Source organism: Chenopodium album, chromosome 23 (assembly GCF_948465745.1).
Source record: "Chenopodium album chromosome 23, dcCheAlbu1.1, whole genome shotgun sequence".
NCBI lineage: Eukaryota > Viridiplantae > Streptophyta > Magnoliopsida > Caryophyllales > Amaranthaceae > Chenopodium > Chenopodium album.
This window is the reverse complement of record NC_137856.1, coordinates 7,209,287-7,232,295: the sequence shown is the minus strand read 5'-3', so window position 1 is coordinate 7,232,295 and position 23,009 is coordinate 7,209,287. Positions and strand designations below refer to the sequence as shown.

The following is a 23,009-nucleotide window of genomic DNA, read 5'->3' as shown; positions in this document are numbered from 1 at the left end:
TATATATATCCCGCACTAGATGGAATAATATACAGAACGTAACAAATTTCCCTCATCTCTCTATATTTTCTCTCCCATATTTAACAAGATTATCTTTTTTATATGTTTTTTCATGCAATCAATGGTCCTAATTTACCTACAAATAATCAAGGGTATAATGTCCATTCTTATAACGGCTATTTCACCAAATGCCACTGAGAAATTTAAAAATTCACGAAATGCCATCGTACTTTTCAGAATTCACTAAATGCCACTCAGTTCTTAAGTAATTCACCGAGTGCTATTTATGACTAACGGCTGTTAACTCCGTTAGTCATTAGGGCATAATCATGACACAAGTGGACACGTGTCAGTCGGTTATTGGTTTAAAAATATAAATAAAAATAAAATTAAAAAAACTCTAAATCCTAACCCAACCCATTCCCACCACCTTAACCACCTACCAAATCCAATCATCAGCCCAAAGCCAACCGCCGAAACTCCTTGACCACCTGCTGGAACCCTCTAACCTTCCGTCGGAACCCATCGGAACCCCCTCACCTCCCGCTGGAACCCCTTGTCCCCATTAAAACCGTCGACTCCACTTAATTTCCCTTTCCTCCTCCCGAAAAACCACCACAACCACCACATTGTTTCACGCAGTACCCAAAACTCTACCTACTCGATTCCAGCACCCACATGCTGACCCATAAAACTCCGTTTAACCGATGACCCCTGCGCTGATCCCCACCCCAGCCCCCACAACCACCTCACGCACCAACACGATGCATCACCATAGCCATCGAAACCGACCATGGAAACCCATAATAGAACCTGACTATTGAAACCTTTCACCCTCAAATGGTCGAAATCGACCATGGAAATCTAGAATGGTCGATTTCTATTGCCGATTTCGTCGTTTCAAGGGTGGAGGATAGGAAGAGGGGTTTTGCGCGGTGGTTAGAAAACGTCGGGTGTTTAAATCAAAGCTCATGTTGGTGGTATTTGGGGTCGGGGAAGGTTGTGTGGGCGGTTTTGGGGGTCGGCGATGGGTCAGGTGGGATGCTAAAGGGGCGATCGGCCGTTTTTAGGTGGTTAAGGGGGTGGGTGGCCGTTTTCTGGCGAGATAAGGGGAGGGTCTAGGTTTGGCGGTGGTGGGAAGGTGGCTGGGAAAATATTGGGATTTATTTTTTTTATATATATATATTTTTTATTATTTTTTATAAATTAAAATAAATAGACCAATCATATCATGACATGTGTCAAAATTAAGCCCAAATGACTAACGGAGTTAACGACCGTTAGTCAATAATGGCACTCAGTGAATTATTTAAGAACTGAGTGGCATTTGGTGAATTTTTAAATTTCTCAGTGGCATTTGGTGAAATAGCCGTTCTTATAACTACTACATTTTTATTGTTATCATCGCAAAAATATCCAAATAACAAGGGTAGAGTGTAGATTTAAAATTGCAAATGATCAGATCTTCAGATGTGATTGAAAAAGAGTACAATGCACGAACAACTACAAAATGTTGTAGCTATTTAGAATTTTCTAATTTGTTGTAGCTATTTTAAAATCATCTAAATTGAAGGTTGTAATTAATAATGACGTGGTCTTTACATAGAGGATACTATTTAATTAATCCTCAAATTAACAAATCAACACACGGATAAAGTAATTTAATAGGCATACAATACAACAATAACAACAAAAGGTTTTGTGTGAGACCGGACACACGTGAGACCGGGTTCAATAACAAAAGTCCAATAAAAAGGCGCGGGCTAACTAAACCCGATCGCGAGGCTCGCAACACCAAAAACATGATAGTGGACTCACATGAATAAGCCTTAGTGTGAAAAATAGGTACACAATGATAATTAAAAAAGTACAGTACATATTACGGAATATGTAAATGCATAGTCTTACACTCTTATGTATATTTGTTTCATGGAATTATTTTCTATATATAGGAGTACTTCGTATTATGAATATGAATATGAATTTACTCAACAATATGTACCAATACCATTCCTCGACTACCCAAGGAATTACTGCAGATTTCCAAATCTTCCATTGTGATGATAAACAACCTTTGACTATAGAGAAGTTTAAAATTAGGGAAATCAGGTTGAGCATTCTAATTATTACTAAAAATAGGACCACCACCTAATATAGTTAATGTCACGTTTGTCACGACCTGTACTATATTAAGAGATAATTTAGCACGTCTTCGGCGTCTCTGAACCTTCTGAGGATTTAAGGAAATAAATCATGATAACTTGTTAGTAGTTAAATATAAAGACAAGAGTTAACAAACATATAAGTTTATGAAAAATAAGATTGTAGATGATCTAGTACAAGGAAATAAAATCACACCTCCCGTTTATGCTCAGTAGCCTCGGCAATAGCACCAACAATAAATGGATTTGTCTCCTTTAGGAATTTCTCCCAAAGTAATAAGCATTGCAACGGAGTTATAACTGTTTCTGATAATGGAATCTACATATATATACAAAAAGATATAATTATAACGTTGTTAGGGTTTAAGCTCCATACTTTTACTTTTAATATATATGGATTATATTAGATCTGGTGTATTTAATGTTTTGTTTCCTAATTTATGACAATCTATTATCTCTCCTTTATTTTTACTCTATTTTTCTCTCTCCTCCCTCTTACGATATCCGTATCATTGTTGAAAATCATCAAATTATATTGAGATAGGAATGTATTAGATAAAACCCGTGCGATACACGATTTATTTGAATTTTTAAACTAAAACCAATTATGTTAATACTTCGTATTAAACATATACAATCATGTGCTTCAATTCATTCATATCGTTTTCCTTTGTTTTTATACAAAGAGTAAGCTAGAAACCTAACCTTATTCCAGCTGGTTGATGTTAGAGCCTGAACCTTCTCCCAGCACTTATCATGGAATAAAGCAACTAAATATTTTTCAAGGTCCTCAAATTTATCATCCAATAAAGCAACTAAATATTTTTCAAGGTCCTCAAATTTATCATCCAACTGAATTGCAGCCAGAGCAGATAAGAGTTTAAGACACTACAAAAATATTTGGATCATAAGAAGAAAAAAAAAAAATTAGTACGTTTAACAATTTCCAAAAGATTGAGAAACTACCAAGTAAATTTCACCAAATTTCATTTACATACCGCATAATGAGCAATTTTTGTAATTGATTCAATATTTGTATTCTCAGTCCATTCCCGTTGAACATGACCCTCCAAGCTGAATAAACTTATGAATCTAAAACACAAAATAAAGAATTAAAAAATATAATACACTCTACCTCCGCCCAAAAACACTAGTAAAACTATAAGTTTAAAAATATACAAATTTATTGATATCTCACTTGATAAATTAGATTTACTTTTCCTGTAAATTTTGAGTTTTTCTAAACTATAACCTTGAGGTCGTTAAGTTTCTTTTCCTAAATTACAAGTTGCGTCTTCCAACTTAAGTTGTACAGTATTGTTTAATTAACTGTTCCCTCTAACGTTAACTCAACGTTAGTAATTGTTAAAATAAAAAAGGGGGGGGGGGGGTGGGTGGGGAATAATAAGAAATGGAGGAGAAAAAAGAAGTACATGAGAGCTTGAGAATTATATGAAAAAAAATATGCTTATTGTAATTCCTCTTACATCACTCTAAAAGTCTAACTCAATCAATTTGGATATGAAATTTCTCTCCAAAGTGGCGTAATTAACAATTAACACAACTATTGACATTAGGTTAACATTAAAGGGTACGGTTAAATAAACATCTTAATTTGGAAGACATGCACATTTTATAATTTTGAAAATACATGTGCATACCTTAAAAAAAACTCATCAACCACATAAACATAGCTTTTAGAAAAACCCTAAAAATATTTAAATGAAATTAGCTGAGTTGAATATAGGTCGAGGTGAACTGACCGTACCTAATTTTAGATAAATAAATAAATAAATAAATAAATTACCTAGCTTTCATAAGGCTCGAGATGTTTTGCGCGTGTTCCCTAGCTTTTGCCTCAACCACACTTCTTGCATAATCCTCTAGCTTTGCGCGCATGTTTTTTTGCATTTGTTCATCCAAATCAAACTGAATAAAAACTTCTGCAAGCCCAGTCTCTGCATGATGTATCTCACGTTGAAGAATTTCTTTTATTGATGGCCAGGCTTTATCATTTGTAGTATCCAACAAAACCCTACTAACGGGTCCTATGAGAGCCACACTTAACCTCGCCTACAACATCATATGTAAGACCACTTTGTTAGACACTAATCAAATACTCCCTCCGTCCCATGATATAGTTTTTGTTTGTGTTTTCTCACGATATTTAAGAAATAGGAGGAGAAAGTGAATAAAAGGTGTTAAATTTCGAAACAATATGAAATGGGCCTGGGCAACCCGAACAAGGAGGAGGAGAGTTGGGTCCACAAACAAGGCTTTGAAGCTTCCATACTAAAACCAATTGGCAATAGTAGGAGTTACTCCTCTACCTTATAAAGTGGAACCACCTCTCCTCTTTCTCCAATGTGGGACACTCATAAGTGGGCTACAATGGGATTCAACACTCCCCCTCACTTATGAGTGTCCTTAGAACTAGAGCACACCAGAAGGTACAATATAAATCCTCTTTGGGAATGAACATCCAATAGAGGCCCCTTAACCAGTGGCTTGACAAATACCCAGTTATAAATGGCCCAACAAACCTGGGCTCTGATACCATGTTAAATTTCGAAACAATATGAAATGGGCCTGGGCAACCCGAACAAGGAGGAGGAGAGTTGGGTCCACAAACAAGGCTTTGAAGCTTCCATACTAAAACCAATTGGCAATAGTAGGAGTTACTCCTCTACCTTATAAAGTGGAACCACCTCTCCTCTTTCTCCAATGTGGGACACTCATAAGTGGGCTACAATGGGATTCAACAAAAGGAACGAAAAAAAAGTACAAAGCATGTTCAAAATTCAAAACTAAATTAGGAAGTACAATGCATAAACTTAAGAAGGTGATGGTATAATGATATTTACATACTATCCAAAAGTTCCCAAAATAGGAAAACAGGAACTATATTATGGGACGAAGGAAGCACATGATCTTATTATACGTATCTATTATCTCAAAGCAAATGAGTATTGTATACAAAAACACGTACCTCATAAAGTGAAGTAACTTCAGCCAATTTGGAAAGGCGGACAGTAGCCATATAATCATAGATATCACTGACAAGCTTGGACCTTGCTCTTGATACATTACTGTTTGCGTGCCATTGTTCAACAAATGGATCTGTTGAAGCAAGATACAAAATAAATTTTGATGTGAGTTTGTGTGAAACTTTTCCGTTTGGATTGTATTCAATAAATTATAGACGGGGGTTACAAGGTATTTGATGTTGATGCTGTTGGACTGGACGAGGAGGAGCTTGCTGCTGTGCTTGGCCCAATGTAGCTGCATTGGGCTGTTGCTGCGACTGTGTGGGCGTCGGGGAGTTGCAATGAGATTGAGCATCAAAACATTGGGCCAGATTTTCAAAAAAGACTGCATACCATGTTATTAATTAAATCATGTAAGACTTAGCTTCTTAATAGATCTAATGGAGTAATTAGTTTACTTCATCAAAATTTTAGATATTGGATATTTTAAATATTTCAAGATATTACGCTTTATTCAGAAAATCATAAAATACGATCATACGAAGCTCATAAAGTTAATATTCCATTTTGTAGCTATCAAGTAAAGGTTAACCTGTACATCCTTCTGCAAAATGTGTCACACAGATATCTTTGCATCTATTGAAAGCAGCAGAAAATCCTTGTTCTTGTTTTAGAGATTCGTTGAAGAGCTCCTTAAACCTCTTCACTGAATTTAAACGTAGATGCCGCAAACTGGATTCAACAGCTGGTTCAACAAGCTAATGTAGAAAAAAAAAAAAAGGAGTATTATTATCAGTACAAAATCCTTTATTTCTAAATGGGAGAACAAATAATCTCATGATATATATGATGACCAATTTAATTAGGAGAAATTGATATATGCAATTACACAACTTTCAACTCCCCAAAATAAAATAAAAATTATACAGTATTTATTTATAATTGATATTAAGCTTGTTAAAGTGTGTTGATGTAATTGTGTCATTTACTTTATAGATATGTGAGTAATTTAATGTGCCATATTGCCCATATACCATGTGGTTGTGTGCAGTGTGCTCATGCATCTAATTTTATGTTACTACAAACAACGCCACTAATTTTTTTTTTTTTTTTTTTTTTTTAAAAAAAAAAACACTATAAGAAAGATTCTCAAATTAACAATTGTAACAAAGATAGAAGGTTTTACTATACTTCTATCAAATCATGTTCTAATTTCTTCTTTGTCTTGGTTCGGATATCCCCATCATAATCTGCAACCTCTAAATCATACCTGAAAAACGAAAAATTCATATACTTATATAATTTAAGCATCTCCGATCCAAATTGTCATGATACATAAGATTTCAAACTAATTTTCATTATAACTAATTTGTGTTCCAATAATTAGCTATATGCTAGTTATTCAAATAAATGAGCCAGGAGAATACTTTCACAAAAAATAAAAAAAAGAGAGAGAATGAGCCAATGATATATCATTAGGGATTTTTGCAATTTTTTCCCAAGCAGTTATTTTGTCAACAAATTTGATAGAGTATAAAACATATTCCTGGGCCTCAATTATCAGCTTAACCTTTTGGTTGAGTTGGTCCACTAACATGGTATCGGAGCCCACCCCCCCCCCCCCCCCCCCACTTTCAAGTAGAATATTAAGCGCAGGGTATGAGGAGGGCACATGCTGCATCCACACTTCTAGCCCAACAAGTTCTTGTGTGAGGGGGAGTGATAGAGTATAAAACATATTCCTGGGCCTCAACTATCAGCTTAAGCTTTTGGTTGAGTTGGTCCGCTAACACAATCTAATTAATTCCATAATTTAGCTGGAACAGACAAGCTAGTAGATATAGACTTTTAAATATTTTAAGTATTATTGTTCCTAAGGACCCTAACTACAACTATTGAAGATGCTCTCACTAATTAATTTTGGGGTTTTTCTAAGCTATTCCCTTAAGGTATTCGAGTTTCTAAGATGTACCCATGCTTTTTCATGTTTCTAAGTCGTGCCCTTCAACTCCTTATCAATACTAAAATGTACCCATATAATTAGTTGTTTAAAAATTATTCGAGAGTGTAATTTTGTGGCTTCAGTTTTCATTATTAGGGTTGCGGTGGCTAAGATTTATTTCTCCTACCATTTCCTTACCTTTTATCATATTTCTATTAAATTTATAGTTAACTTTAGGTTACGTGGAAGTCTCAAGGAGGGTACCATTAATTAATGGTAGTGAGTTGAGGGGTACAACTTAGAAACTTGAAATAGCATAGATACACCTTAGAAACTCGAATACCTTAGGGGTATAGCTTAGAAAAACCCTTAATTTTATAATAGTTCAATGTAAAGAATTTTGCATGTTTGTCTCATCTTCCTTGTTTCAATTATTTTGTCTTGTTAGCTTATACGGAAATAAAATATATCCGACTTTTTTTTTTTTTTTTTTTTTTTTTTTTTTTTTTTTTTTAAAATTGTTAATATTTGGTTTATAACTTCTCTGTCATTTAGGGTTTTAATCGACAAGGTTGTTGTTGGGTTTTGTATTGTGTGGAGAGTGGTTCAAGAGTATGGAGGCATAAGGGAGATGCAAATGAACTGCTTGTTGGAAGAAGTTCGACCGAACAAGAACAATGGAGTTTGGGGAGTTCGGTCGAACCTTTGAAGCAGTAGCAACATCATTTTCATTTCTAGCAAAGGTGTGGTCAAACCAAGGGAGGTCCGACCGAACCACCTCAAGTTCGACTGAACACAAGGTAGGTTCGGTCGAACCCCTGCTGCTCTGTTCGACGGTTCGATTTTAGTCGATGTAAGCTGCATTTTAATCTTAGCCATTGATTACTCTTGTACTCTTAGACTATATAAACTCATGTATGTCATTTATTAGGGTATGATTTAGATTTAAGAGAGAGAAAAAGCCTCTTGAGATTAGTTCATCTTTTTAGGGTTTAAGAGAGTGAATTAAGAGAGGTGTGAGCTTTCATGGTGTATTGAGAGCTTGTAATCATCATCATCAAGTTACTTCATCGTGGATTGGTGGGTTTTCTCCCGGCATTGGGTTTTCATGGTAAATTTGTTCTTGTTTTTCGTCTTACTTGATTTTGTTCTTTGATTATTGTTAATTGTCGTTAATCGTAAACTTAGCTAGCACATACATAATCCTTTCAGTTTTTAGCCAGTTGTCTGCCTTTGCCTCATTCTTTTTGTTTGTCGGCAGCAGCAAAACTGGTTATCATAAATTCGATGTCAGTCGCATCATATAATCATATCTTGTCTGTTTTCAAGATACAGTCTTCTGTAGCATCTCAACTAGATAGTATGCTTGCCAGCTTTTGGTGGAGATCGTCTGGTTCTCGGAAGGGTTTGGCGTTGCGCTCGGCTTCTCTACTTCACTTACCCAAAGGTTTGGGGGGTTTGGGTTTGCGCAACATTTCCATCTTTAATTCTGTCCTCCTTGCAGGTATAGAGTGGAGGATGTTTTGAAATCCTCAACTTTTGGTTTCTAAGCTCGTATTTCTCGCCCCTCATGGGGTTGTCGTGGGTTATAGATGGCTCTTTCGGCTGTTGCTTCAGGTGTATGTTGGAAAGTGGCTAAAGGTAATAGGGTCCGCATTACAGCAGGCGAGGGGTCTAGTGTTATTCAAGGATAGTTTATCTTAGTTGGATCTTCTGACTCATGTGTTTGATAAGATTGATCCGCATTCTAACAGGTGGGACTCACTACTAGAATTCGGTCAAGTTGCGACCGTTTTTTTACGACCGTCAATAAAACAATCGCAAAACTAGAAATCTGCGACCATTTTAAAGGCAATCGCAATTTTGCGACCGTATATTACCATTTACACCGTCACAAGTATATTTGAATAATTCTTTTTTAATAAATACATGTGAAAATTAATTAAAAATAATAATAAAGTAGTTGCGACCAACTAAAACAATCGCATATTACGACCGTTTTTACACACGGTCGCAAACAGTCGCTAGTTGCAACCGTTTTCAACAGTTGTAAGTAGTATTTTTCTTTTTTTTTTTTTAAAAAAAAAAGGGGATAAAAGGCCACTAACCCTAGCCTTAATTCCTTTTTAACTCTTTCAGCAGCCGCTTTTTCTCTCTTTTCTCTTTCTCTCTCCTCTCTCTCTTCTCACGTTAGTCTATCTTCATCTTCCGTTCTTTCCTTCTCTCCATTCCTCTTCTCCTCCATCATTCCTCCTCTCCTCCTTCATTATCTGAATTTTATCGCCGGAAATCAAACACACTTCAAAGAAATAGATCAAAATTCGCCCAAACATTCAACCGGCACCAACCATCACTACCATGACCACCACCGTCAAGCTTGAGCCCACCACCACGATCTCCACCGTCACAATCTTATGGCTAAACAAGTTAACGGTTTTAAGGTCAAATTTGACCATGAAAAGTCTAGATCTAGACTTTTAATAGTCGAATTTGGCCTTATTAAATCAAATTTGAGGTGAAATTCGAAGTCAACTCGAGGTTAAGGTATGTTATCATATTTATACTTGTTTGTCTGATTTTTTATTTGAATTTGTTTTGATTTTTTCTTCGAATTTCAGTATTCGAATGTTGGTTTTTGTTCATTTTGGGATTCATATTCGTTTTCATTTTATTTGTTAATGTTTGGGTTTGATTTTTGTAATTTTCGAGTTTGTTTTTCGTTTTTAATTTGGTTTTTATTTTTTTGGTTTATTTTTGGTGGAATTTAGGTTATATTTTTATGGTTGCTTAAAAACAAAAGGTTATATTTTTATGGGTTTTTTTTTTTAATTTTTATAATTTTGATTTTCGTTTTGAATTTTGGTTTATTTGTGGGTTTAATTTTTTGGTTTTTTGGGGTAAGGTTGGAGGTGGTGGCGTAAGTGGGGGGTAGTAGTGATTAAGGGTGGGAGGTTGGCGGTAATGGGTGGGGGGGAGGGAGAGGTGGCTTAGGTAATGCTCTTGGCGGTAGGAACATGGGGTGCAGGATGTGAACAGGGGGTGCAGTTGAGGGTGCGTATGGCCTGGGTTTTGTTTGTTTCCAGTTTTCTTATTTTCTTTTCTTATTTTTTTTTTAAAATATGTAGTGATCGCCTAATGTAGTCGCAAATGGCTAATATTGCGACCACTACTATACTGGTCGTAATTAATTATATTTGCGACCGTTATTATAAAGGTTGTTGAAAATAGAGGAAACGGTCGCAAAAATATTGCGATCGTCAACCAGTTGCAATTATGACTTTTTGCGACCAAGTGAATCACGATAACCACTTTACGACCGTTGACAGCCACAATTACATTTAGCGACTGTTTTTGCTATTTTTTGCGACCGTTTATGACGGTCGTAAAAACATTAATTTTTAGTAGTGACTCCTCGAGGAGTCCATTGGTTTTTTTGATTGCCCAACTTCCGTTAGGAACCTTAGTTTAGATCATCCGCAGGAACTTATTGATGATTTTATGTATTGGAAATTCTCTAAGTATGTCTCCTTTTCTTTAAAGTCTGCCTATGCTCTTTTATTGCAGCAGACTATTAGGTGTCCTCCTTTGGGGTCCTTGCCTGATCCCTATTGGAGGAAATTTTGGGCGCTTCCCCTTCTTCAAAAATGGAAGATCTTTGGCTGAAAATTATTCAGGCCGGTGTTCTGGTAGCCTCAGTTCTAGCTATTCGCGACATTTCTATGGATTCAGTTTGCTGCTTCTGCCAGAGGGAGCAGGAGACGGTCGACCATTCGTTTCGAGACTGTGATTTCATTGCTCCTTTGTGGGTTCGCAACTCGTTTCATTTCAATATCCAGGGTCTTTTTCATCTTCCTTTTCTCCAATTGGTTTTTGTTATGGTTTCTTTATTAGCAGCTGCTAAGGACATGGAGAACCTGGCGCAGTTTTTCTCCCTTCTTTGGGCTATTTGATTGTCCTGTAATAATGTACGTTTCCAGCAACATGTTGTCTTTCTTGATGATGTTTTACTTCTTGCTTCTGGTGCAGGGGATGCAAGCTCATTCAGGATTCTCACCTTCACTCCTCTGCTTTGGGTCCTTAACCCTAGGCCAGCTGATTCGGGGTTTGCTGCCAAGCTTGCTGGGGACCTCACATCGGGGTTTGATATTTATTTGATTTGTGATGGGTCTTGGTCATCCCCCGATAACTCGGCAGGTGTTGGTTAGATTTTTCGTGATTATGACGCTCCTTTACTCCGTGGGGGAGGGGCACGTGCTTCCCGAGGGTCTTTTTTACACTGGTTAGCAGGAAAGGCTCGTGCACGAGGGTCTTTTTTTGGCTTTTTAAATTTTCGCTTGTGCTTTTCTTTTTTTGCTCTCACTGTCAAAAAAAAAAAAAATGGTACATTGATACTTACATCTATGACTACATTGCTTCTTTAAATATAAACCCCAAAATTAAATAAACTCAAAGGTTACATAAATAGTGTACATGTTAGACTATGAAATGAATCGTAACTAGGATGCTTCCCGACCCCCTGGTTATTGTATGGACCTTTTGATATAGACAATTGTACTAGAGTTTGTAATGTTTAGTTTACGCTAATTAAGTGCCTTTTTTACCAAAAAAAAAAAAAATTTGAATAAAAATTAAAAGTGTACAAAACCATAACATATTCAGACAAGTATAATTTTTGAGGGAAATATAGACACTAACTCGCATAAACAATGAACGATGATTGAATTGAGCTTTTCTCCAAATTTAGAGGCAAGGCCAGATTGTGAGGCTACTTTGAGTTCAAGCCAATCCTGAAAAAATGGTAACAGAAAGGCCAACGAAATTTAAGCAGAGTAGTAGACCAACAAGAAAATCGAAAGTGGGGATGTTGAGTATTTGGGTTTTTATACCTGATTTTGGGTAAACTTCCTATATTTTTCATCAGCAATTTCTTGACACCGAATATTAGACACCATGACCTGAAATTTTAAATTATTTGTACAATAACAATTACATTAATAAGTTCAACAAAAAGAATCAAATCTCGTTCACATTACTAGTTTAATTTGTTTAGCATTCATGATTACTTTGACTGCAGGAAGATTAAGGTCCTTGTTCTCCTTAATAGTTTTCCAAATATGTTGCATACTGAGAGGAAGAGATGAAGCTGGTACAACTTTATCACGGTCTTCGACAAATCCTCCGGGAGCTATTGAGTGTTTGATTTGTTGCCTCAAACTATCAACCTTGATATGCCCATTATTTACATGAACTCAATTAGACAGCTTTAATTAATAATTTTAATTAAGAAAATCAAAATACTGTACTCAACCAATAAATAATGCCACACCTTTTCTTTGAATTTCTTTGTTTCATGTTCATAGTGAGAAAGAGCAACGACTTTAATCTACAAGCAAGTCAAAGTTAATGTGTGAACAATGATACAAAAAGTCAATTTATAACACTTGATAAAAAAAAAATTAAAAAAGAAGAGTTGTATAAGTATCAAAGAAGAGTTGTATAATTATCGATCTTTTAGGAAAAATTAGAAATAATAATCCCAACTTTCATCAATTTTGCTATAATAATCCCAACTTTGGATTATTCTAGAATAATCCGAACTTTGGGAGTTATTCTTTTTCTACAATCCCTAACCGGTCAACAAAAGTCAATGACCTATTATATCAGGTCATTTGACACATGTCAAGTCCTAATTGGTCCAAATATTAAAAAAAAAAAAAAAAAAACCAGCCAACCTCCCCTCCCCCCCCCCCCAAAAAAAAAAAAAAAAAAAAAAAAAAAAAAAAAAGAGTAGTTGTATAAGTATCAAAGAAGAGTTGTATAATTTTATTTTTTTTTTGACGGGAAGAGTTGTATAATTTAGCTAAATAAAATGAAAGGTTTTTGTTCAAAAAAAATAAATAAATAAAAAATGAAAGGTTTACTTACTTACCTCAAAAAGCTGACTTAAAGGAATATGTTCTTGGGTTGGTGCCTTGGAAACCGAATCCCATATCTTGCAAAATTTTTAAAAAATTATAAATAAATAATGTAAAATATAATGTCATACATTAGTAAATTTCTTTTTTTTTTTTTTTTCACATTACCTTTTGAATATTTTCTTCAATAACCGGTTTAATTGTTTCAAAAGGTGTCATCTGATATGAAAAGCCAAAAAAAAAAAAAAAATTGCTCAAAATTGCAAAGTTGTCAATAATACCTCAGCTCATATATATAATTAAATACACACTTGCGTTATATGTAAAAAGACAAACTCACCGTTGTCATATCACGTATTACAAAAATTAGAGTGATCCTACGAGCCTTGAACAATCGCCTCATGACCTTAACACCATCAAACGGCAAACGTAATGATTTTATCATGTTTAGAACCTTGAAAAACATTACTTAAGGAATACTCCATTCTAATTAAAGAACTACATACATAATTAATTAATAAAAATTTTGACAATTACCACCTTCTATTATGTCTATTTTAGCAATTACTACCTTGTATTTTTTTTTAAAAAAAAAATTACCACCTTTGTTGACCCTTATGAGGTTTTGATGATGATACTAAGAATTGAGCAAACTTCCTTTTAATAAGGATTTTCTAGTGTTGTGATGTTGGCAGGTTCAGTAAGCGTAGAGGGGTGAAGTAGGAACTGGAACAAAGAAACTTTAGAAGATCCATGAGGACAAGTAAAGAACAGAAGAAGAGTTTCAGCAATGGAACTTCCCGAAGTTTCTGACTAGGAACTTCAAACGGGTTGTAACGACCTGGTTCTGGTGTAATGCTGGGGCAAGCCTCAATAATCAAGGATCAACGCAAAGATCAAGATATCAACCGAAGAAGATGGACTTCATAACTTATAGTTGTATAAAAGATAAGTTTGTTTTCGTAAGATGATGTAAACATATAAATGACTGTTATGCCTGGAACTTATTAGAAATCAGATAGAGCTTGGCAAACTAACTAATTCGTAAAAGATAAATATGAGTTTTATAAAAAAGTACTTAATTGATTTTATCTAAAATCAGGTTTAACTTGGTTTTATCTTTTTTTATAAAATCTTATCTTTTAACAAAAACGAATTTGATTAAATTTGGTTTTTATAAAAACGAATTTAAATCTGTTTGGACTCGGTTTTATAGAAGATAAGATCAGATTTGTGTTTGATCTATCTTGTTTGCGAAAACCCTAGTTTGAGAAGCTGAGGAACTCCTATAAATATATAAGTATTTCAGCTTAGCAAAGTGAGAGTTTTAAGCGTGAAAACCACTTAGTGCTTAAGAGTAAGTTTGCCAAAGGTTTAAGCTTTATCATTTTGATTTCGGGTTTCATGTGTAGCTTTCCATTTATGTGTTAGAGTGTGTCTTTGAGTTGTAATTGGTTTTGGGGTGAGATCGTGAATTCTCTTAAATTCACACAAGTGTATGAGTTTGAATTCTCTAAAATTCGAGTGAAGACTGTGAGTGCACAGAGAGTGAAAGGTACCTGAGAAGTGTCTTGGGTCACCTGGGAAGTGTCCTGGGTAAGGGGAGAAAAGGGTCCTGAGAAGTGTCTTAGGTCTGGTAGGAAGTGTCCTATCATAGAGTCAAGTGTCTGTGGTGGAACTTGCAAGCAAAGGTCTGTGTAATAGGTTGTACTAGGAGAGTTGCCTATTATAGTGAAATTTGTTTATAAGTCCCAATAGGGCCGAGGTTTTACTTCCAATTAGGCACTGGATGGTTTCCTCGTAAAACTTGATGTGTGCTTTAAGTTTTCTTTACGTTTTTATTGTTTAATTCCGCTTAAGTTCCTCGATTGGAACTTACTACTATTCACCCCCCCCTCTCGTAGTAGTTCATCTAAATTAACAACCTTCTATTTTCAAAAACATCAAAAGTTACCACCTTTTTGCCCTCCAATTATCACTTTCTGTAATGTCCATTTTAGCAATTACCACCTTCTACTTTTTTTTTGGAAAATTACCACCTTCTATTTTCAAAAACATCAAAAGTTACCACCTTAAGAGGCAGAGAAAGCACCTGAAACACAGTCTCTAGTAAAGGATTACATGCTGCATTTCTACGTCCAATGTCATTGTACCACCTAAATTTAAAGATTTAGATCAGTGGAAATAATCATGTATGTAATTAAGGAAATACAACAATAATAATAATAAAAGTAAGTATTTCACAAACTTACATGTTTATAAGCACTATATCGGAAACTGCAAGAGCAAAGAGAGCACTTTGTTTCTCAAAAGCAGTATCATCCTAGTAAATGCAAGAGAATGAGCATACTTGAGGAAAATAGGTTGTTACATGAATTTATGCCAAGAGCATCAAAGTGATTCAAAATCGATGAATGATACAACGGTGACGGCGATCCGGTTACCTCTCTTTCTTGACTGTCGGCACCCTCCACATCCATTGCTATAGTTAAGGGCTGCTCCATGCCATCACATGATCTTGCTAGCCAAATACCTTTGGTGGTCGCAGATCTGACAAGAAGAACAAACTTATATATTTTACTTTTTCGCTGTATATATAGGTACTTTACTATTATTGCTTATATGGGCATGAATCGCATGATTATATTACTAGTCAACAAACTCAGATTATACATGTACTCCCTCTGTCCCTTATTCACATGGGAAAAAAGTGGAAGGGGATGAGAATCGAGTTAGGAATGAGAAATGTGAGAGAAATAGGGAGAAAAGGAAAATAATGAGCCCAAAATGACGTCACGTGGTAATTGGGGGGCAAGAAGGTGGTAACTTTTGATGTTTTTAAAATTAGAAGGTACTAGTCAACAAACTCAGATTATATATGTACTCCCTCTGTCCCTTATTCACATGCTTATGTTTCTTTATTATGTTTTAAAGTTTTTTTTAAATTTTTTTTTAAAGTTTTTTTTAATTAAATATTTTTTTTAATAAATTAAATTATTAAATAATTAGATAATGGGACCCACTAACGGCAAAGTTGACAGAATGCTAACGGAAGTACTGATATCTATAGTTTAGTCATTTTTGAGGTGCCAATTTAAAATATAATTTTAGATGGGTAATAAAATTCAATTACTCCCATTTTCGAGGTACCAAAATCCAAATTTTCCTATTTTTAATTATATTTTACTAATTGTTAAAGCAATATTTTGAAAGTATATCCGTTGTGTGTGTATATATATATATATATATATATATATATATATATATATATATATATATATACATATATATATATATATATATACATATATATATATATATATACATATATATATATACATATATACATATATATATACATATATAATATGTATATATATATATATACATATTATATATGTATGTATATATACATATTATATATGTATATATATATGTATATATATATATATATATATGTATATATATATATATGTATATATGTATATATATATATATATATATATGTATATATATATATATGTATATATGTATATATGTATATATATATATATATGTATATATATATATATATATATATATGTATATATATATATATATATATACATATATATATATACATATATATACACATACATATACATATACATACACATATACATACATATATATACATACATACATATATACCACTACTAGAAATAGGCCTATTTCCGACGGATTGATTCCGACGGATACCTAATTCCGTCGGAAACATAGGAAATTACGACGGATTTTTATTCCGTCGGACATTTACGACGAATTATTAGGATCCGTTGGAAATCCGTCGGAGATTTCCGACGTAAAATAAATCCGTCGGAATATATAAGCTTTCCGACGGAAAATTCCGTCGGAAATGTAATTTTCCGACGGAATTAAAGTCCGTCGGAAATTTCCGATGGAATATTCCGTCGGAAAATATTTTTAAAAAAAAAATTCAAACTCTAAAAGCAGCCCTCCTTTTATTTCACCCCTTAGCCGTTTTATTTCACTTCCCCCTTTTCATTCTCTCTCCTTTCTTTTGCTGTTTCTCTCTCATCTATGGCTTCCTCATCTTCTCCCCCTTCTTTCTCACCCACGACCCTCTCCTTCGTGTACTTCCTCTCCTTCGTTCTTCCTCTACGAGCCTCTCCTTCGTACTTCCTCTCCGACCCTACGTCCTCTCCTTCGTATTTTTGATTTTATACGGTTTTAAGGTTAAATTCGACAATCAAAACTCTAGATCTAGAGTTTTTATTGTCGAATTAAGCCTTATTAACCAAAATTTGGTGAAATTCGAAGCTAATTTCATAATTAAAGGTATGCTTTGATGTTTTTAATGTTCTTTCTTTTGTTTGTTTTTTTTTTTTTTTGAAATTTGGTGGTTCTGGTGGCTCGTTGGTGGTTTTAGGGTCAGTTTAAGGGTGGGTCGAGGGAGGTGGTGGTGGGTGCCGCCAAGGCTAAGGTTAGGGTTAGGGTTTGGGTGGTGAGAGAAGGTTCGTTTAGGTCTGGGTTAGGTGTTTGGGTGTTTTAGGTCGGGTCTGGGTTTGGGGGGTTTGGATCTGTGTTTGGGTTTGGGTAAGTCGGGTCTGGGTTAGGGGTTTGGGTCCGGGTAACTCGGGTCTGGGTTAGGGGTTTGGGTCTGGGTAAGTCGGGTCTGGGTTAGGGGTTTGGGTCTAGCTTAGGTTTGGTTTTGTGGTGTGGGTTAATTTAGTGGGTGGCGGTGGTGGTGGGTTGTAGTGGCGGTGGTGGCGGGTTGTAGTGGCGGTGGTGGCAGTGGGTTAGGGTTTGAGAAGGTTGGTTTGGTTGGGGTTGACAGCCTTTGTGGGTGGTTGGAGGTGGTGATTCGTCGTGCCGGTGGTGGCACGGCGTATTTTTTTAATTTCCCGAAAATAGTTTCCGACGGAATTCGCAGGTACCAGAAATTGTCTTCCGACAAAAAATTCCGTCGGAAACTCCGTCGGAATAGTGTTTCCGACGGCATTTTCGTCGGAAAAGGTGGTTTTTCCTACAACGGCTTTTCCGACAACTTTTTCCGACGGATTTTAAGGTGTTTTCGACGGAATTTTTCCGTCGGAAATGGGCCTTTTTCTAGTAGTGATACATACATACATACATACATACATACATACATATACATACATACATACATACATATATATACATACATACATACATATATATAAATACATAATATATATACATATACATATACATATACATATACATAAGTTGCAACATTTTGATTTTGAAATTATTTATATCCTTTCCTTTGACTAGTTTGATGATTGCTAAGCTAACATATAGATAGTTAAATTGTGGGATCTTGTTAGATTTGTCTCTATTTTAGTATCAAATGCTTATGATTTATAAGTATTGGTAATTAAATATATTAACAATTGAAATAATGTATTGACATGTATGAAAAAGAAAAGTGTTGCAAGTATTATAAAATGGAGAAAGTATATATTAGTATATCGATTGTATAGAGATGAATTGAAAAAGACTTCAACGATTATGTTCCATCTTGTTGAAGGTTAAAGGTTTTGATAATGATGAATATAAATCATCAAATTTCAACTAATGAGAGTTCTCTAAGTGTTGTGATTAGAACAGGTCAAATCTAAATTAAGAAGACATGAAGAGGTTCCAAGGAAAGGTTAAAGAATATAGAAGGAGAGTTCTCTAACAAGAACTAATTGAGTTCCCTAATAGGAACTTGAAAATAGCAAGTTAAGAACTTCAATTTGGCCTGCGTTAGAGGCAGCAAGTTTCACAAGAACTTGGCCTACAAAGTTCCAGTTGAGAACTAGAAGTAAAGTGACAGCAGGACTTAGTCATGGATTGTGTGAAGCCCAAGTATGTTGGCTTACAAGATATTGGCGAAGCAGGTTTTTATCTCTTAGATTAGCTGTAAATATGATTGTTAAGTTTATGTGTGAAAATCTATTAGAAACGTGACAAAAGGGCTTGGCAAGCTTAAAATAGGAAAGGTTAAAAAGATAAGTTTTTAAGAAAAGATTTTCTAAAGTGCTTTATTTCTTAAAAACTCAATGTCAAAAGATATTATCCTTTTCATTACTTATCTTTGATAAGTTTAACTTTTCTAAAATAGATTTTCTTTGAAATAGATTTACTTAAAACCATGTTTTGTGATTTTGGAAAAATAACTTAATTATCTTTTTAAAACCCTACTTTCTATATGAGCTAGTCTTATATAAATCGTAGTCATCACATTTCATATTTTTCAGTGAGTTTATGTATGAAGGAATCGTAGTGTGCATATTTGTGTAAGTTTGCCTAGTATATCACTTTGTCATGTTTGTTTCAGGCTTCATGCATAGCTTACCTTTCATATACTAGGGTCAATTTATTATATCAGTTGGGTTATTGGATGTGTGTGTGTGTGTATGTGTGTGTGTGTGTGTGTGTGAGTGAGTGAGAGAGAGATTTACTTCTTTGCATACTGAGTCGTAGGCTTCTAGGTTAAAGCTGAGAGTTAGAGTTCTCAAGGAGTACGAGTAAATCTTACTTAGGACTTAGGTTAGGTAGATTAGGGACCTACTGTGTAGCAAATTCAGTCTGAAACTTGTGAGTAAAGGTCTGAGTATAATAATATAAGTTGTAACTTGTGTGTTTACCCTATATTATATATAGTAGATTGATTTGGTTCTGGAAATCCGTAAGAGAGTCGAGGTTTTACTTCTAGTTGGACCTTGAAAGGTATCCTCGTAAAACTTTGTGTGCATTGCAAGTTCCTTTACCTTCTGTTTTACATTCCGCAAAATAAGTCATTAGGAACTCACATACAATTCGATCACCCGCTTCTTGTAGTGTTCGTCTCAACTAATAATTGGTATCTTGTTCGTATTAACTAAGCTAACATATAGATAGTTATAATGTGGGATCTTGTTAGATTTGTCTCTATTTTAGTATCAAATGATTATGATTTATAAGTATTGGTAATTAAATATATTAATAATTGAAATATTGCATTGACAACTATGAAAAAGAAATGTGTTGCAAGTACTATAAAATGAAGGAAGTATATATTAGTATGTAGATTGTGTCGAGATGAATTGAACAAGGCTTCAACGATTATGTTTCAACTAATTTAATTTTTATTCACAAAAACCAATTAAAAGCAAGTATTGTTTGTAAAAAGTGAAAACCATCAAACGTCAGCCAAGGAATGTACTTTGTATTCTCATCTTGCTAGTACTTGTAGTAAGGGACTGTTCTGATTGACTGAAATGAGCTAAACTGAACTGAACTGAAATTATTTAAGCTGAACAGAATTGAATTGAACTGAACTTAATATTTTATGAAAGAAGAAAATTAAGATAAGAACTGAACTGAATTGAATTGAATTGATTGGAGCTGAACTGAATTGAATTGAAAATAAGCTGAAGAGAACAGACCCTAAGTTAAGACACAATAAAGTATTTTCTAAGCTTTATACGAAGTATTTAGCTTTCAATTTACGGACTTTTTTCACTTTATTACCCGAAAACAGCATGAGCTTTTAATAGCTAACCTTCCTTTACGCGCATCCATCTCCTTGAAGTTGGTTCCAAATAAATGGTTCAATAGTGTACTTTTCCCTACAATACCAAACACAAGTTACAGTTAGCAAGGTACTTGTGATCGAGGAATTCCTAGTTTATCACTCAGATAAACATATTTTGTTTGTCAAATGCCAAAATTGTAAATAAATCAACAACTTTGTCAACTCAACATGATATAGCTGTAAATAAATCAACAATTGTAGGTCTCATATTTGATAAAAAGTTGTTAATTTATTTACATTTTAACCATTTGATAAACATATTTTGTTGATCAAGAAGATAAATTTGTATTTTCTCCTAAATATCCAATAAAAAAGAGACAGACAATGGACAAAATTTATTGAATTTTGTAAAAATTTTGTATTCAAAATGGTCGTTATAATAAGCACAAAAAATGCTTCATAAAAAATACTCCGTAAATGCAAATATATAAGCTAGTACAGTAATAAAAACAAAAAACGTACCACTGTTTTGTGGGCCGAAAATGGAGACTATTACATATGACCGCCCGCATGTTGCCCAGTTCACTTCTTTTCCAAAACTTTCGATTCCATTCACATTGAATGTACCATCTCCACCGATTAGCTCTATTATAATTTCAACATTTATACCAAATTGTGTTTCACTATCTTTAATTAACGTCTAACATAGAATGTCTTATATCTAGTAGTAGTATGAAATTTTTTATACGAAGTAGCATATTGAGGCGGGCAAATATAAAGCATTAACAAAGTTGTGGAAAATTGGTATTACGGAGCAACAAATAAAAATCTCAATTTTAACCTTTGTCTTTTTTGTACTCCCAACTATGTGGTGGTGCATTTCTTAAAACAGACTACTTTAACACGTGTTGATCTGTAAGTGGTCCAAAATAAACAAAAAATTAAACTAAATTAAAACTAATCTATACCCTCCTATCCAGCCCCAAGCCCCCAACACCATTCCTCCACCATGTTACCCCAAAAATCCAACCCTCCACCATGAAAACTCCCCGATCGCCCTAAATCCCCCAACTCAAAACTACCCTAACAAACCACCATCTTGAAACCAACCCAAGCCCCCTGCACCATCAAAACCAGCGGGTGCTTGGTTTAGGAAAGAGAGAGAGATAGAAATTCCTACTACAAATAAGGGGAGGGTGATTTTCGAGGTGGGGAAAGTGAAGGGGTGATTTTATGTGGGGCTGGGATGGAGGGATTGAGTATTGGAAATAGGGAGGGATCTATTTTAATTTTTTGGACCAATAAATGTACAACACATGACATTTACAAATTAACATTCTTATGTAGTAATTGCAGTTCATCTAGGTTTATAGAAAGAAAACGCATCCCTAAAATTGTAAATATAGCAAAAAAAAAAAAAAAAAAAAAAAAAAAGTCAAACAACCTGATCACGTACGATCCCATCTAAATATAATCCAATTGGGAGTCTAATTAATCACATAGTTAAGCATGCAAGAAAACAAGTACTTATGAGAATATATTACAAGAAAACAGTAAAGATAAGAGTAAAGATCAACATACGACAAGTGGCTGTAGTTGAGTTGTTCATGGCTTCCTCCTTAAACAATTCAGAAAAACTCTAAGAATGAAGAGAGAGATAAATACAATGCTCTCTATAAACTTGATCAAAGAGAGTGGATAATGGAGGGTTGGAGGAGATCGACTCCTCACTATAATTGACCAAGTCAATGATGATGCAGTCGTCGCAAACTCGCAAGTCTTTTACTACTTATGTCGACTAGTATCACCATACTACAAAATTATGCGTCTTCTTATGTGCGTATCATCCATGTCGTTTGCACCAAGGGGCCTTGCTTTGACGTTGTATCATGGTATCCATTAATTCTAATCTAGTAGGGCCGTCGTATCCCTTTTTTTTTTTTTTTTTTCCGTATGCTTAACAATAATAATGTTAATAATGGTAATAATAATCTAGTAGGGCCGTCATATCCCTTAACTTATTGACTGTTCAATAGTGAATATTGAATAAATGAATAGTAAGAGAGATTTGTTATGAAACATCTAGATATGGATGACTATTATCTCATGTATCATCAGGAATATTCTAGAATTTGAACTTATTCAATGATGGAACCCTAGATAAAATACATGTATATATATCCCATACTATATGGAATAATATACAGAACGTAACAAATTTCTCCCATCTCTCTATATTTTCTCTTCCATATTTAGCACGTTATCAGCACCAGCTCTAGCTAAAAATCAAGACCAAGGTTTAACCTTAGACAACGATCATTTGTTAAAGACCTTGAAAGGTACGCCTACAATGTTATTCCATCATATTATTGTAGATAAATAAATTAACTTATTTCTGGTATTCCATCAAATTATTGTAGGTAAATAAGTTTGCATATAAGAATTTCTTTCAAAAAAAAAAAAAAAAAAAAAAAG

General features: G+C 34.4%; 1 protein-coding gene across 2 annotated transcripts; it reads right to left on the bottom strand.

Moving 5' to 3' along the window:
* Positions 1 to 1,829: 1,829 nt before the first annotated feature.
* LOC145606751 (protein ROOT HAIR DEFECTIVE 3-like) lies at positions 1,830 to 22,218 on the bottom strand. 2 transcript variants are annotated; one of them, XM_081662574.1, is made up of 22 exons: positions 22,116 to 22,218; positions 21,057 to 21,179; positions 20,562 to 20,628; positions 15,451 to 15,556; positions 15,259 to 15,329; positions 15,099 to 15,162; positions 13,347 to 13,412; positions 13,175 to 13,225; positions 13,021 to 13,083; positions 12,418 to 12,474; positions 12,155 to 12,313; positions 11,978 to 12,046; positions 11,787 to 11,878; positions 6,341 to 6,419; positions 5,742 to 5,907; positions 5,376 to 5,534; positions 5,152 to 5,282; positions 3,970 to 4,235; positions 3,161 to 3,254; positions 2,868 to 3,050; positions 2,359 to 2,481; positions 1,830 to 2,230 (listed from the first exon to the last, which is right to left on the bottom strand). In XM_081662574.1, the coding sequence occupies exons 1-22, from the start codon at positions 22,141 to 22,143 to the stop codon at positions 2,120 to 2,122; spliced, it is 2,328 nt and encodes a 775-aa protein (XP_081518700.1). In that variant the 5' UTR covers positions 22,144 to 22,218; the 3' UTR covers positions 1,830 to 2,119. The 2 variants fall into 2 exon arrangements, with proteins under 2 accessions (XP_081518700.1, XP_081518701.1); XM_081662575.1 differs by lacking the exon at positions 2,868 to 3,050.
* Positions 22,219 to 23,009: the final 791 nt, after the last annotated feature.

What these genes read in the sequence shown, in the direction of transcription:
- LOC145606751 (XM_081662574.1), bottom strand. Translation starts at nt 22,143, where the DNA reads ATGAACAACTCAACTACAGCCACTTGTC. An exon ending in TAGAACATGATTTGATAGAA is followed by an intron (nt 5,908 to 6,340) that starts GTATAGTAAAAC and finishes TTTCTACATTAG; the next exon opens with CTTGTTGAACCAGCTGTTGA. An exon ending in TTTTGCAGAAGGATGTACAG is followed by an intron (nt 5,535 to 5,741) that starts GTTAACCTTTAC and finishes CATGGTATGCAG; the next exon opens with TCTTTTTTGAAAATCTGGCC.